This window comes from Phascolarctos cinereus, unplaced genomic scaffold (genome assembly GCF_003287225.1).
Source record: "Phascolarctos cinereus isolate Bilbo 61053 unplaced genomic scaffold, phaCin_HiC Scaffold_7;HRSCAF=346, whole genome shotgun sequence".
NCBI lineage: Eukaryota > Metazoa > Chordata > Mammalia > Diprotodontia > Phascolarctidae > Phascolarctos > Phascolarctos cinereus.
In genome coordinates this window covers 16,764,160-16,781,159 of record NW_027556180.1, presented here as the reverse complement: position 1 = coordinate 16,781,159, position 17,000 = coordinate 16,764,160, and the positions used below count along the sequence as shown (strand labels likewise).

The 17,000-nt window shown below is 43.4% G+C and overlaps 1 protein-coding gene across 2 annotated transcripts in view; it reads right to left on the bottom strand.

Annotated features, from left to right (window-relative positions):
- The window catches only part of KCNAB1 (potassium voltage-gated channel subfamily A regulatory beta subunit 1), a 457,818-nt gene that overhangs the window by 416,065 nt on the left and 24,753 nt on the right, over positions 1 to 17,000 (bottom strand). The window contains exon 1 of one of the 2 annotated variants that reach the window (XM_020988908.2): positions 11,696 to 12,263. The exons of the other annotated variant lie outside the window; for it this stretch is intronic. Within the exon in view, the coding sequence (XP_020844567.1) occupies positions 11,696 to 11,937 (242 nt within the window). The 5' untranslated portion in view covers positions 11,938 to 12,263. Of the gene's footprint in view, positions 1 to 11,695; positions 12,264 to 17,000 lie in introns of those variants that run through there. 2 annotated transcript variants of the gene reach the window in all.

Below are 17,000 nucleotides of genomic sequence, written 5' to 3'. Positions count from 1 at the left end.
TTTGATGGCACGGCCATGGAGGTTGCTTCAGAGATGCTATAATCCAGGCAGTGCTAATGAGAGGCTATCTAGGGGTCTAGGATCCATAGTTTTTTGCCATTCAGTTGTTTTTCAGTTGTGTCTGACTCTTCATAACTCCATTTGGGGTTTTCTTGGAAACGGTACTGAAGTGGTTTGCCATTTCTTTCTCTAGTTTATTTTACAAATGAGGAAACTGAGGCAAACAAGATTAAGTGACTTGCCTAGAATCACATAACTAGTACATTTCTGTGGCCAGACTTGAACTCATGAAGATAAGTCTTCCTGATTCCAAGTCCAGTGTTCTATCCACTTCACCGTCTGGTTGCCCCCAGGATCCCTAGCTTAGGTTTCAACAAAACTAATTCCCAGTCTTAGACCCAACCACATACACAATATGTTTCCTTGGTCATGAACCTTAACCAGCTTAAGCATCCATTTCCTTATCTGTGAAATAGGGATGATAGCAGCATGACCTATTTCACAGGACTGTTGTATGAGGTTATGTTCTTTGGAAACACTATAGAATTACCCAAATGTCAGTGATGTTTTTTTTAAACCATGAGTTGATCTGTGACATGCACTTCAGTTACTTTTGTTGATATGCTAAGACAACACTAAATTTAGAAAAACCCCCAAAAAGGTTAGCTGCTCCTCCATAACCCCCCTATAAAAAAACATGAAAAATCTAAACTAGCATCAACTCCTCCCACTACGTCTTTAAATCCAAAAGGGAGCTGGCACTGAATTGACATCGTAAAAGTTTGTTTATTTCAGGATCTTGTTATTGTTTTTTTACTTTCATGGAAAATAAATATATTTTTTTCATTTAAAAATAATCTTCTTTCACTAAGTATTCAAGTTCCTTAACCTCCTATTCAGGTCTTCCATAATCACATTAGTTCTGAGCCAGAACTCTTTTGGTATCGCTGACATTTCTCCAGATATGTTGATGCAAGGAGAAATACTGCCAGAGGGCTCAGGACCAATCAGCACAGGGCTAGGGGACTGGCAGAAATTAGGCCAAGTTTAAAATAAATCACTGGAGTTTCTTTTTTTTTAAGTTGAAAAATATAACCCATAGCCCTGGGAGGCACTGTCCTTCCTGAGGACACAGATTTTTCATCTCCTTTAGATCACCGAATCACAACTATCCACGAAGAGCCACGAAATGAATGAGGTCCCCTGGATGCTTCGTGAAGGTGTTTCTTGGAAATGATAGAGCAGAAGGTTCCTTAGATATCATCTCATCCAGGTTTTCCCCCAATGTTACTTAAGGAAACATTTCCCATCTAAGATCCTCGTGTGTGTGTGTGTGTGTGTGTGTGTGTGTGTGTGTGTGTGTGTTTCAGACCTACTTTGTTTTGAGCTGCATGGGAACTCTAATTCCCTCCATTGAGTGATCCCTGCGCCTGCATAAACTGGAGCCCTGAGAAGCTAAATGATGTGCTGCTGGTCACCCAGCTACTATGTGTCTGAACTGAGACTCCAACCCAGGCGTCCCTCATTCTCATGCAGACCTGCTATCACCATGTGCTCTCTCTACCAAAGGTTCCTACTTCTTAAAAATTACATACCTTTTCCATACCCCCTCAGAGAGAATAGAATCATGGCACTTAAAATTGGAAAGGACTTTGCAAACCTCAAGAAGGCTTATAAATAAGAGTTATTATTAATTATACAAGAGCATAAGATATAATCCCTGACTATAGAGAGCTTACAAGGTGTGAGGCAAGGGGCTGTTGTTGCTCAGCCATGCCCAGCTCTTTACAACACCAGGGACCACACTGTCCATGTGGTTTTCTCATCAAAGATACTGGAGTGATTTGCCATTTCCTTCTCCAGTGAATTAAGGCAAACAGAAGTAAAGTGACTTGATCAAGATCACATAGCCAGTAAGTGTTTGAGGCGAGATTTGAACTCAAGTCTTCCTGAGTTCAGACCCAGCACTCTATCCATGGAGCCCCTAGATGTGGAAAAAGTCCTGGGGTTTGGGAGTCAGATTTAGGTTAGGCTACATGACTTCTTCAAGCTTGGAGTCAGAAGAGCCCAAATTCAAGCCTGGCCTCAGACACTAGCTCTGTGACCCTGGGCAAGTCACTTAACCCTGCTTGCCTCAGTTTCCTCATTCGTAAAATGAACTGGAGAAGGAAATGGCAAATCGCTCCAGTATCTCCACCAAGAAAATCCCAAATGGAGACACAAAGAGTCACACACAGGGGCAGCTAGGTGGCACAATGGATAAAACACTGGCCCTGGAGTCAGGAGGACCTGAGTTCAAATCTGGCCTCAGACACTTAACACTTGCTAGCTGTGTGACCGTGGGCAAATCACTTAACCCCATTGCTTGGCCAAAAAATGAAACAAAACAAAACAAAAAAAGAGTCACACACAACTGAAACAACCAGATAGCAACATGAAGACAACTTCTAAAGCCCTGAGCCTATACATATTGCCGGGGCGGGGAGGGGGCTAATTGAAAATATCAAACTAGGCACAATTGATCACTGCCTGAGGCATGCAGACAGTGGCCTCTACAAATGCTGTAGTCCTCAGTGGTAGGTGAGGATTCACAGGGGAAGCAGGATGTTTCCTGGGCTCTGAGAGAGGATTGAATCTGGTCAGGCTTCAGTAGCTGCCTACGACCTCTAGGATTAAATACAAACACCTTTCTTTGCTCTCACACAATAGAAGTTGTGTGATTCCACTCAGTCTTTCCAGACTGATTTTACATGATTCCCCTTCACACATCTCCCACCACCATGACTTTATATAGGTTGTGCCCCATCTCTGGAACATTTTCCTTCATAGCTTCTGGTTCTTGGAACCCATCAAGACTTAGCTCAAATGCCATCTCTTACATGAGGCATTTCCTGATCTCCCTTCCACCAGATGTTAGTGCTATCTATAAGCCCACCCTACTCTTGCCAAAATTATTTTCAGTATGCTCTGTCTGTATTGTGTACGTACTTATCTGTGTATAAGTTGACAGTGAAGGCAGGAGATATTTAATTTTTTTCTTTATACCTCCAAGACCTGACACATAGTAGGGATTTATTGAATTAGACAAAGGGAAAAGGAAAAGGCATTGCTGTGAACAAAGCATCAGGGGAAAAAATGCATGGAATGCTGGGATAGGGAGTAAACTCTATTGGCTAAAGCAGGTTTGTGTTGCCAGCTGTTTAAAATGGTAGATTGGGACAAGATTGGGAGTTCTGAGGTGGTGTGGTGCCTGGTAAAGGGTCCTCAGGTCGCAGACTTTTGGGGATCATTTGATCACACAATAGCTACTGTTCACGCAGAGCCATGAGAAGGGTGAGATCTCCTGGATGCCTGGGGAAAGTGGTTCTGGAAACTCAGACTCAGAAATGATGGAGCCAGAAGGCAACAGGCTGGACTCTTAGTCCTGTCTCTGTTAATAACTAGATCCCTGACCAGGGCAAGTCACCTACCACATCGACACCTCCTCTTTTTCATTTGTGAAATAAAGGGGCTAGACCAGATGCTTTCTGGAGACCCTACTATATTGAACATTCTCTGATTCCTCCTGCCTTTCTACTTCCATCTTTCTAGAAAAGTCTGCCAAATTCCAGAAAGGTGCTTTAGTGAGAAGGAATCCAGCTTCTTCCTTCTCCCTCACCCCCATATACCTCAAGCTCTAGCTCCTAAACCTCTCTGAAGCCTTCTCTGGTCATTCCAGACTGCCTCAATTTAGAGAAACCATATATGCCATGCAGTGATTGTGGTCTATTCCTGTGACAGCAGAGCACGTAGGTAGAATGTCAAAAGTTCACACTCAGATATGCAAAGCCTTTTCTTCCAAATAATCATCTGAACTAAGTTAGGGCATGGATGTCTGCCCCTGTCTTACAGATGAGGGGCCTGAGAATCAGAGTGGCTGAGTGATTTGCCAAAGGTCACACAGCTAGAAAGTTTTAGAGCTGATACTTGAACTTAAGTTTCTAACTCCAAATTCTATAACATTAGTGTTACCTCTTCAGTTCAGTTAATAAAGACAAAAAATACTCTTGCATGGAAAAGAATTTAGAATTCTTTTGTTATTTACAGAGGACAGAGCCAGGGCCAGTGGGTAAAAGCTAGAGGAAGGCAAATCTTAGCTTAATAGAAGAAAGAATATTTGATTAATTAGAGCACACTAAATGGGATGCCTTGTGAAGAAGTGAGCTCTCTGTGACCAGAAGTATTCAAATCAAGACAAGATGCCCTTCACCTGGTGTTCTATGGAAGGAAGTCCTACACGGCATAGGAGGATTCACTACATAATGCCTAAAATCTCCTTCTTCATTCTATGAATAAACTTCATTTCTCTCAGATATAATTAACAACCTGTCTGGTGTACTGTTGGTAAGTCTTTGCACAATTAGGAAGGACTCAGTGGTACTTTGTCATAGCCAGAGCTGTAACTTAAAATTTTTATGCCCAGGACAAGTAACAATAAAGGCACTCTCAGTTGAGGGGTTGATAGCACAGTTGGCCTTATAAGGCAAAGGCAGAAACCTAGGACTCAGAGGGCTTATAAGGCTGCTGGTGGTAGAGAGGCCAGGAGGAAGTGGGGAGCAGAATGACACAGGAGAGGAAGTCACCTCAATGCAACAAAAGAATGCAAGTGCCCTCTAATTTGGTAATCTGTAAAATTAGCACCCTGGGACAAAGGCCCATTCACCCCACCCTAGTCCAAGTTCTGTTCCTACAAATACTAAACCATCAAAGGACCTGTGGAAACCTTTGTTGCTCTTGATTCTGGGATCAAACAGTGTCCTTCATCTCCTTAAACCATTGATACATGTATTCAGAGCTTTCTTGTTTTGATTTTTTTCCCTGATTAGTCTTAGCTGGAAATAAGACTAAATCACCATGGAAACCATATATTCTACCCTAGCATAGCAGAGAGTGCCCTCAGTGACTCACATTGGACTGAGCCCATTTGGGAGACAAGCCTGCTTCATCAGGTTCAAGGTTTCATTGGGAAAAACTCCATGCTTAGGTCTCAGAGCAGAAGAGGCAAACGGGCTTTGCTATTATGAATCACTGAGGATATTTTTATCTTCGTATTTTATCTCTCTCCAGAGTGATACTAGCTCAGACATGTTCTGTACAGGTGACTGAGAAGGTTTTGGTCTTCTTCATCACTTCTATACAGATACATGTCGGTCTAGGTGGCCCCTTTTAGGTATGGATGGGGCTTTTGTTGCTCAGTCGTGTCTGACTCTCCGTGACCCCATTTGGAGTTTTCTTTACAAAGATACTGAGTGGTTTGCCATTTCCTTCTCCCAGGTCATTTTACAGATGAGGAAACTGAGGCAAACGTGGTGAGGTGGCTTGCCCAGGGTCACACAGCTTCTAAGTGTTGGAGGCCAGATATGAACTCAGGGAGATGAGTCTTCCTGACAGCAGGCCTGTGCTCTATCCACTCTCTATCTCTATCCGCTATCTCACTGCCCTAAAGGATGGGCCTGCTGAGGCCCCTTCCAACTCTCAAATTCTGTAAATCTATGATATCTCCAAGAATTCATTTAAATTTCAGCTTCTGAAAAATACTTGAAAGTTATATCTCTCAAGAAATAGGAAAAGGAAGAAGAACAAATGGCAGTGGTGATCTTCTAGCTAACTGGACTTCAAGCTTCAGTCTCTACTCTCCAATCCATTCTTCACACAGCTGCCAACATTGTCAGTCTAAAGCTATATTGCTCTCTTGCTCAATACTCTCCATGGCTCCCCATTTTCTTTACAACAAATACAAAATCTTAAACTTGACATTCAAAGCCTGCTACAACCTGGCTCTAGCCTACCTTTTCAGCCTTGTTTCATGTGCCACCCTTTAAAACGTTCCACATTCCAGTACCATTGGCCTTTTTGTTCTTCCCTGACCTCTTCATTTCTTTTACCACCTGCGCCTTTGTACAGCCTGTCCCCCATGACTGACGTGCACTCTGGTTGGTCGTTACTTCAAAGTCTTAGAATTCCAAGCATCCCTCAAGACTCAGCTCTTGAGTTACCTCCCACGAGAAGTCTTTCCTGCTCTCCCTGGTTGTTACTGTTTTCAATAATCTTTTACTTACTTACCTAGTTATATGTTTGTACCTCCGCCCCTGGAAGCCCCTTGAGAGGAGAGATGGGAAACTCAGAGGGCAGAGTGTCATAGACATGGTCATAGACTTTCACTATATGGGTTGTTTTTGTTGAACTGATTTTTTTTTTATTATTATGAATTGGAGTTCATTTCCAAGATGGTGATATACAGGAGGTAGGAGCAGGGAGGAGCGTACCTCCAGAAACGATGATGACATAACTCTGCGTGCATAATCAATATTATATTTCTTACTTTCTCAAGGGTGCTGGAGGGATGGCAGGAAGAGAGAATTTTTAAAAATGAATGTTAAAACATGTTTAATGTCATTGGGAAATGGTTAATGAAACTAATAAAATGTATCTTTAAAGAGTGGCAATGACAAAAACCAAAAGCACCAATAAAATCTACTTGAAAACCAAATAGAAAGAGCTAAATGTTTATTTAATTGAAATGAACAGCTGTGGTCTCAGACAGAAAATGCTCCCAAAAGGAGGGAGGAGAAACAAAGCTCCATGCCCACTATTTAATAAGGGAACTTACTGGCCTGACAACCTGCAGCAGAAGAACCTCAGCCTCTGCCTTGAGCTCCAGTTACCCAAATGCAAATTAAGGACCAAAGGAAGAATTCAGACTTTTCTTTGAAGACACAATTTGGAAAAATCTCTGCTGAAATTTCCTCCCTTTCTAATTTCTTTCCCTTCTTCACACTTGATTCCTAAATAATGTAGATATTGGTGGAAGGTGGGGTTAAAAAAACAACAACAAATTCTTTAGAGAGCCAAGAAGCCTCATAGGTTTGGGGGCACAGAATTTCAGAGCTAGAAGGGTCTAGGCAATCAGTTTTGTTTTGCCTGTAGCCAAATGCCTGGGAGTGGGGAGGTGACTGGGGAGGCACTTAATTCTTCTCACTATAGCTTATGAATTTAGCACCCTGTTCACTTAACCTTTCTGAGCCTCAGCTTTCTCATCTGTAAAATGGGGGTAATGATACCTTTATAGCACCAACCTCTCAGGTCATTGTGAGGGAAGTGCCTTGCTCAAAGCACCACAGAAATAATCTTCTAACTGGTTCTTTCAAACTCCATTGGTTCTTCTTCCAAGGGAAAATGCTTCCATCCAAAGTGAGAGAGATGATTATGCAATTTCTACAGTGAATAATTTCCTCTTTCCACTAACAATATAGAGAAGCCACTTCACTTACCCAGGCTGGATGCTAGCTAGCTTCACCTCTGCCCCCACTGGGAGAAGACCATTAGACTGGGAGCTCCATGACTGAGCCTAGGAAGCAATTTTCTTTGCTTTCCCTATCTTTAAATTGGAAATAACATCTTTCTATCTTCTTTGGAGATCTGTGACTATCCAAAGGTAGTTATGAGCTGCAAATTTCAAACTTGTGTGTGTGAGATAGCAATGAGTCCATGAATTACTTCAATCTGAGATGTAACTTCTCCTCATCTCCTGTTATATGTATAGTGGGGGTCATCCCATGGACCATGCTCTGAGTTGCCATTTCTGGTTCCAGGTGATGACTATAGGGTCATGACATGGTGGTTGGGGAGCCCCTTGTGACTCACAGTTGAGGAGATTATATGGCGAGATGATGAAGATTGCCCTTATTGGCTATGGAATGTAAGGAACTGGTGACTCATTAGATGTGCAAAAAGAAGTAGCCCACCACCTTACCTCCTTCTTTCTTTCTGGCTAGGAATCAAGGCATGACTCTTTTTTAGATGCTTCCTTGGAGTTAGGTGGAGGAAAGGAGGCTGCATCTATTCCTTCACTCCAGCTTCTACATGGCCATGAGTACATCATCAAAAGCACATATCCTGCCTCAGCAAGCCCAAGACTGAGTGTGAAGTGCTGCCTCATTATGTTTGCTCTTTTCTGCTCTTAGGCAGAAGAGCATGATTTCTGAGATGGATGCATCCAGGCTTGGAGGCAGTCTTGTCAATTTCAGGGATCTCGAATTCCTGTGGCTGTATTTATTTTGTACGTTTTCTACGGGAGTCACAGTGGATAGAAGTAGCCTTGGAGTCAGCAAGACCTAAGTCTTAGCTTAGCCACATCCTGACTAATATAACCTGGGCAAGTCATTAAACCTATTAATGTTAAGTTGCAGAGATTATAAGTTGTGGAGAAGGTTCAGGTCTTCATCAGAAAAGAAAATTCCTCACCAAGATGAAATCAGTGTTCCTCACCCACCCAAGGTGGGTGTTGTCTCTTCCTGTAAAACAGAAGCGCCTCAAGGGCAGGAACAATTTTGGTCTTTGTATCCCAAGAGCCTAGCCCAATGCCTCCAATGGCGTAACTGCTTGTTGATCATTGATTGAATGATTGTGGATCTAGACATTCATAAGATCAAGAGCTGGAACGGACCTTTAGAGGTCACCTAAGCCAGTCTCCACATTTAACAGATGAGGAAGCTGAGGCCCAGAGAAGGGAAGGAGCTCCCCACCAGGGTGGCAGGGCTGGGATTCTTCCTTAGACTTCCTGATTCCAGGAGCAAAGCTCATTAAGTTTTCTGGTACCACTGCAGAAGCCATCACAGTGAACCCCTTGTTAAATGTCTAAAAATGAAAAGCCAATTTATTTCCAAGACTGTGGTAACATTAAACACCAACAAGAATGTACTTTTTTGTAGACAAGGATGACTAAATCAAGCTTTCTCGACAATTTAAACTTATGCTTTAAATTAAACCTATTTTACTCTCAATACTTCAAACTCATCCTCTCCAAAATCTCCCTCTTAACTTCCTGCCAGGATCCAGACAAGAGAATTTTTCTAGCCATGACTGCAGGAAGATATTTGAGCCAAGGCCTTAATAATTATTATTATAAAAATAGCATTTATATAGAGCTTTGTGGTTTAAAAAGTGTTTCATATGTTATCACATTTGATTCTCACAATGTCCCTATGAGGTAGGTGCCATTATTAGCCCCATTGGACAAGTGAGGAAACAGAGGCTGAGTGGTTAAGTGACTTGCCCATGATCAAATGGCTAGTGTCTGAGGCTGGATTTGAATTCAGAACTTCCTGACTCCATATCCACTGTGTTACCTACTCTCCCACCTTCTGCCTATTTTGCTTCTCTGGACACTAAAATCTCCATAGTCCCATCCATTCCACACCCACTGATCTCGCTCTCTCATCAGAATTTCATGGACTTTCCAGGTGAAAGAGAACCAGTAGATGGGATGATTTCCCCACTGACCTGAACCCCACATGCACCCACCCTTGTCTGGCCTGCCAAAAGCAAGTTTTTCTCCCCTCATTTTTTCCTCCCATGTTTCCAGAGTCAAAGAATCTGGATTCCACATTCTTAAATGTGGAAACACGGAACTGGACATAGGCAGCTGTAGGATCCCCTGTGCAATTATGAGAAGTTGAGGCTAAAGGGAAGACTAACTTTCTGTGCATGTGGTATCATCCGAGGTATTCTTCAGATGATCTTAAGGAGGGGAAAGCTGACGATGTAGAAGGACAAGGAGGGAGGGGGAAATGGAAGAGGAAAGGGAAGAAAGGAAGACAAATAAGGGGGGGAGGTGGAAGGAGAAAAGGGGAAAAGAAGGGAAGAGAGACAGGAGAAAAGACCCATCTCCTTCCAAGCCTGATCAAACCACCCGCAATGAGATATACACTTACTACTTGATAGGAGGCAAAGGGAAAAAAGAAAGAAAAGGGATTCTCATTGGAAGAAAGGGGGATTGGGGAATGGAGTGCAGGTAGGAGGTAGAGACTGGGGCGAGGAGAGCAGAGTGATTATCTAGATGGCCTCTGAGGCCTCTCGCAGCTCCAGACCCTGGGTCCTACAGTCTGGTCAATGTTTGCCTTCAGACCGGAAAGTAGCCTACAAAATGCTTTTCCATCCACGGAGGTACCTTATCACAGCAACCTGGTATACTGGAATTAGTCAATCATTAGCAATTTTGCAATTTCCACTAGTTAACTGGCACAACAGTGACTAACTCAAAGTGAGTCTGCAAATATTAAAAATAAATAAAGTCTAGCATTCTTGTTAAACATTTAATAATTGTGTCTGCCTGGGTCTCGGCTTTCCCAGTGCCCTAGGACCAAGGCTATTTGTAAAGGTTAAGCCTGTTTTGGCTGCATCCATCTCTGTGCATTTGACCTTTCTTTCCTCAACCCCATTGATGCTGACCCTGGCATGCTTCACCGTTGGGCAGGCCCTTTTTGCCAACCCCAGACATAGCTGTAATCCTGGCTGCCCCAGAATGTCTTAATGGACCAGGTCCCTTCTCCTAGAAAGAACAACAGGTCCACCAGGGCACACAATGTTCCACTCAGGTTAATGGGAAAAGGACCCCTTCCCAGCTCCACTTGAAAGAGAATGTGCTCATTCTCTTTAATCATTAACAGGATAAATGATGGCCCTGAAAGGTTAGGGAATGAACTCTCATTCATCTTGAGCTACAGTGATAAAATCTTCTGTCATTTCAAAGAGGGCTTAACCAACATCTAAGCCGCCCCACTACCTATTAGTACAGATTACAGTGACTAATACCTCAAGAAAACATCAAGGCACATCGGAGGTCTCTGTCAGTGCCAGGAAATCCTAAATCCCCCATTCTGATGTTGGTTAAGTCACTCCAGGGAAATGCTGGAAAGAGCCTTCCAGTGCAGTTCTGCTTCTGCTGCTGAAGACCCATGTCACCTTGGGTGGGAATCTCAGTTTCCTTTTTTGTAAAATGATTGGATTGGACTCAACTCCAAAACCTCATCTCCTCATTGAGTCAGAGCACCCCATTTTACAGATGAAGAAACTGAGGCCCAGATATAATTTGCCCGATGTCACAGTCACTAAGTTTCTGAGCTGGGTTGCAGACCTAGAACCTCAAACTTCAAATCCAAAGTCCAGTGACCTTATTTCACAGATGAGACTGAGGCTGGGGAGACTTGCCTCTCACACACAAGCTGGCCTCAGGGAACAGACAGAAGTCCGAGAACTCACTTGTAGATGTACACCTAGCTCCAGTTTGAGCCTGACAAAACCCAGTGGCTCAGCCCTGGATACAGTCACAGATGAGGTTTTTTTTTAAATTTATTTTATTTTGATTCATAGAACAAAATAAAGCATGCTGTATTTACGCAGATGCTTTTTAAAATAGCCTTTTACATGACCCTGTCTGTAGACAGAAAGACAATGCCATATAACTGGCGTGACACGGGAGACGAATCTGACTTCTGGACCAAATGAGATCATATCTGTAAAAAGCTTAGTGCAGCACCTGGCACACAGTAGGTGCTTAATAAAGGCTTTTTCCCTTCCCTTTGCTTGCATTCCCCCCACTCTTTCCCACCCTGGAGATCATAGGATCCTAGATAGAGCTGCATGGGACCTCAGAGTTTACTCCCTCCTTCCACAGATGAGGAAACAGGCTCAGAGTTCTCTGAGGTCACATAGGTAGTAAGTAGGAGAACCAGAATTTGGACCCAGGTCTTCTCCCTCTCTCCCCATTCCCTTTCCTATTCAAGTTTCTACAGAGTGGTTCTACACAGCATTTCAGTGCCAGGTTTTTCATGGCAAGAACCTGGGGCAGCGGGTTGATATCTTAATGAAGAGGTACCTGTAAGGCATGCCTGTCTCTGCCCGGACCGTCTCCTGTAATGAGAGCCCATGGACTCTTAAAAACTTCTCCAGATGTTTCCGTTCCACAGCACCACTGACCCTACCAGGCCCGCACAGTGGTGGAGGTCGAATTTGGGGCCCGATAAGAGGGCGTTTCGCCTTCGAAGCCGAGTCGCTGGATTTCACCAGCCCCAGCTTGGGGCTGGGGATGTCTGCACAGGCTGGTTTGTAGAGATGCATCCTTCTGAGCCTGCAGCCCAAGGCAGCTGTGAGGACACCTTCTGGGACTCCGATCTATGGGCTAGCTCTGACTTGGCCCTGGGGGGCCAGTAATCTCCCAGGTTTCTGTGTGTTCCAGAAGGAAGCCAGCTTGCGGCCATTAGGTTCCCATCAGTATCCAAGTCTGCCTCCACCACCAACCCCCACAGTCGCCTGGCAGACATCGTGGGAATATCCCTCTTGGTCATGGCCATGGCTTCAGAGGCCAGCCTACAGTGGACCCTGGCAGACCTAAGCAGCTTCAGCATTTCCCCATGGTCAATCTGAAGCAAAAGCATTGGAGTCTTGGCACTGGGGAGAGAGCAGAGAGCATGAGCCTGATCTCTTGTGTCTTTCTATTTAGGTAAAGAAAAACATTGTTCTAGGCTCTGGACCAAAGTTCCTATTCCCATCAGAATGATTTAAGGCCTTCATTGTGTTTCATGACTTCTACAGTGAGTTTTTTTCCTAAGTCATTGATCATTCCCAGTACAACTTTTTTAAAAGCTACTGCCCCCATCCATCTGGGCGCAGGATGGGCAAGGTTGATTTTTGTCCAATGAAGGCAAATCTCTGTCTGGTATTTGTTAACATCAAAGGCAATTCCTCCCACCAAAGACCATTCATACAATCTAGTGCCACCTACCTTACTAATCTCACCTGTCAGGACTCCCTTTACGTGAGGTTTGCTTAATAAGTGCTGCTTAACTGATTGCTGATTAATTAAATCCCCTCCTCTAATCAGACTGGTTCTTCTTGGTGGCTACAGGATAGAACTTTTAGAAAGGGCTGGATTCAAATCCTAACTCTGACACCGATACTGTATGACCATCAGCAAGTCACTTAAATTTTTAGACTTAATTTCATCATCTGTAAAATGACGATAAATAATACCTCTGACACCCACCTCACCTGGTTGTTATGAGATCCAAATGGGACAATGAATGCAAAATGTTCTACAAACTTAAAAACCCTATGTAAATATTAGTGATTCTGATTACTTTGCTACCTCATTGTCTTCATTCATGTTGGTCACCCCCCCTTTTAAAATGTCATTCACCAGGGGCAACTATGGGGCACAGTGGATAGAGCTCCAGCCTTGGAGTCAGGAGGACCCGAGTTCAAATCTGGCCTCAGACACTTGACACTTTACTAGCTGTGTGACTCTGGGCAACTCACTTAACTCCATTGCCCATCCAAAAAAAATTAAATTAAATTAAAATAAAATAAAATAAAATGTCATTCACCTCATGATCTCTCTTAACCAATCTTTCAAGGTCTAGTTCATATCTCACCTCTGGAGTCATCCCTGACTATCCAGTTCTAAAGTCCCATTCCCTCCATCCTCTGAGCTTCTCAGGCAGTTTTTGCATTTTTATCTTGTCTTTTTTCTATCCTACCTTGTATTGTGAGATGGCATCTATATGAGTGTTTTTAAATTCGCACAGCACATGCATTATCTCATTTCCATGGGGATTACAGAATACAAGTAGTACTACCGTCTTGAAGATGAGGAAATTGAGACTCAGAAAGGCAGTGACTTGTCCACTGTCATGCAGCTAACAATGGTCAGAAGTGGAACTTGAACCCAGGTCCTCCTGATACCTGGTCTCAGACTCTAATAACTAAATGCAATGACCATGTCCCAGTGCTTATCCTTCCAGACTTCTTGACACCATTGACCATCTTCTCTTCCTATCTCCCTCCAGTGTGGGGGGGTCTCTGTGACACTTCACTCTCCTGGTTCTCCTCCTACTTCTCTACCTGCTCCTTCTCAGTCTTCCCTTTAGTATCAGCTCCCCTGATGATTCTGTGGACGTACCCCAAGGGCTGTGTCCTGGGCCCTCTTCCCTTCCCTCTACATTCTTTCTCTGCCTTCCTCAGCTAACATGAATTCGGTCATTAACTCTACAAGATGGCACCAGGACCAATATTTTCAGGCCCAGGCTTTCCCCTAAGCTTTGGTTCCATATCACCAAATACCTATCAGATATTTTGAACTAGGTGACTCATAGGCATACCAAGTTCAGTCCCTTTAAAAGCCACTGATCAATCAATCCAGGAGAGACAAGTTAAAAATTACTGGACTATGTGAAAATCATGATGAAAAAAAAAGAGCCTGGACAGTATCTTTCAGGAAATCATAAAGGAAAACTGCCCTAAAGTCCTAGAACCAGAAGGTAAAATAACCATAGAAAGAATACATCAGTCACTACCTCAAAGAGATCCCAAATTGACAATGCCAAGGAATATAATAGCAAAATTCCAAAATTACCAGATGAAAGAGAAGGTGCTACAAGCAGCCAGAAAGAAACAATTTAAACATCATGGAACCACAGTCAGGATTACACAGGACCTTGCGGCTTCTTCTACATTAAAAGACCGCAGGGTGTGGAACATGATATTCCATAAGGCAAAGGAGCTTGTATTGCAGCCAAGGATCAACTACCCTGCAAAAATAAGCATGATTTTTCAAGGGAGGAGATGGATATTCAATGAAATAGGGGACTTCTGAACCTTCCTAATAAAAGGACCAGAGCTCAACAAAAAATTTCATCTTCAAGTACAAGATTCAAGAAAGACATGAAAAGGTAAATGGGACAGAAAGATACAATACGTTGTTAATAAGGGTGGACTGTTTACATCCCTACAAGGGAAGATGACACTTAGAGACCTCTTGAGAACTGTATTGTTATTACACCATGTTAAAGAGGTATACATAAAGGGGGTGGATATTAGTTGACTTTGATGTAATGATAAAAAAAAATCTAATCAAGTGGGTTAAATGGATCCAAGTAAGTGGATTAGTCTGATCTTAGAAAATGTACTGAGAAAAGAGGAGGCAGACGAGGGCAAATTACATTACAGGAAAAGACACAAAATCCTATTACAACAGAGGGAAAGAAGGGAGGGGGGTGAGCATTGTTTGAACCTTACTCTTATCAGATTTGGCTCAAGAAGGGAATAACATAATCAGTTAGGTATAGAAATCTAACTTGCCCTATAGGCAGTAGAAGGGAAAAGGGGAAAGAAAAGGGAGGGGGGAATAGAAGGGAGGGAAGAAGCAGTAAGGCTAAAGGGGGAGAAAAGGGAAAGGGAGGGAGGGATTGAGGGAGGTGGTGGTCAAAAGCAAAACACTAGTGAAAATTTGTACTTACAACTTCACTAATGGGAAAATATGTTTAATAGGAATGTAAACATATAGCATATATCAGACTGTGCGCCATCTTGGGGAGGGTGGTGGGGAGGAAGGGGGAGAAGAATTTTAAACTCAAAAGCATATAGAAGTGATTGTTGATAAATCAAAATAAATTAATAAAATAAATTTTTAAAAAATAAAACCCACCGATCTCCTGAACTTCCCTGAATTTGAACACATAATCCTTCTAGTTACCCACACTGACATCTTTTAAAATCATCCTTCACTCTCCTCACCATCACGTGCAGTCCCCATATCCCATCCATTGCAGAGGCCTAGCTCATCTCTGTATGTTTGTTTGCATGTTTTCTCCTCCATTAGACTGTAAGCTCCTGGAGGCCTAGAACTGTCTTCTGCCACTTCCAGGTGCTTCCACAGCTTCTGACACATAATAGGTGCTTAAGTGCTTCCCACAGTGCCTGACACATAGTAGGTAATTATGTTAATTGACTATTGACTCCCCTTTGCCTCTGGCTACTTTGATGGTGCAGGTTCTCCCGCTCATTTAGAATGCCTATCATTTAGTATCTTACCCATCCTTCTACACCCAGCTAACATCTCACCTCCTCCATAAAGTCTTCACTGACCACCCGGTTCTAAAGGGAGCAGCTGGGTCATGTAGTGGATTGTGAGCTAAGTGCAGAGTCAGGAAGACCTGAATTCAAATCCAGCCTTGGACACTTAGCAGCTGTATGACCCTGGGCAAGTCACTTAACCTCTCTTTGCCTCAGTTTGCTCAATTGTAAAATGGCAATGATAATAACGCCTCCCTCTCAGACTCTTTATGAGGATAAAAGTGTGATAATATTTGCAGAGCACCATACAAATGCTAGCTATTATTATTTTTTTTAATACAGTATGATTTTCTTAAGAGGACGGGCCATGTTTTTGTTGGGTTTTTGTCTCCATAATCAAATCCAAAGTTTTGCTCGTAGCAGGCTTTTAACTGATGTTCACTTAATTGGATTAAATTAAATGGAATTGAGCCTGACAGTGTAGAGCTTCTGCTGAGAATCTGACCTGGGCTTTTGTACGGGTGACAGGCCTTTAATCCCTCATGGCTCACTTAATATCAGTTGTCTCCTCTGGGAAGGGAGGGTCTAGATGCGAGCTGGAAAAAAGAAGGAATACAGGGCAGACTCCGCCTGTCTTTTTGTTTTTTTGCTTTTTAGTGAGGCAATCAAGGTTAAATGACTTACCCAGAGTCACACTGCTAGTAAATGTCAAGGGTCTGAGGCTGGATTTGAACTCAGGTCCTCCTGACTCCAAGGCTGGAGCTCTATCCTTGAGTCTTTCTTAACAAAAAGGAGAGGCCGGTGCTGAACCCTCAGAGAGCCAGTTCTAAGGACAACAGGAGAGTTAGTAGCTTGGACCAAGGTTACCTCCATAGTGATCAATGAATCAGTAAACATTGATTAAGCACCTATTATGTACCTGACACCTTGCCAAGTACTGGGAATACAAAAAAGGGCAAAAGACAGTCCCTGCCCTCAAGGAGCTCACAGTCTACTGGGGAAGACAACGTACAAACGTGTAGAAACGAGCTACAGACAGGACAAACACAAAGTAACTACCCAAGAGCGGGCATCGGAACTCAGAGGGTTGGGGAAGCGCCCTACGGAAGGTGGCACTTCGACCAGGACTGACAGGAAGCCAGGGAGGCCATCAGTCACAGCAGAGCAGGGAGAGCATTCCAGGCACGGGGGACCCCCAGAGAGAATGGCCAGAGCCAAGAAGCGAGTGCCAGTACTGTTCTCCACACCTGAGCCCCCCACCCACACACACTCTTCCATGCTCTGACACCCACCTCCTAACTGTTCCCTTTCCGCAGGCTTGTCTGAGCTTC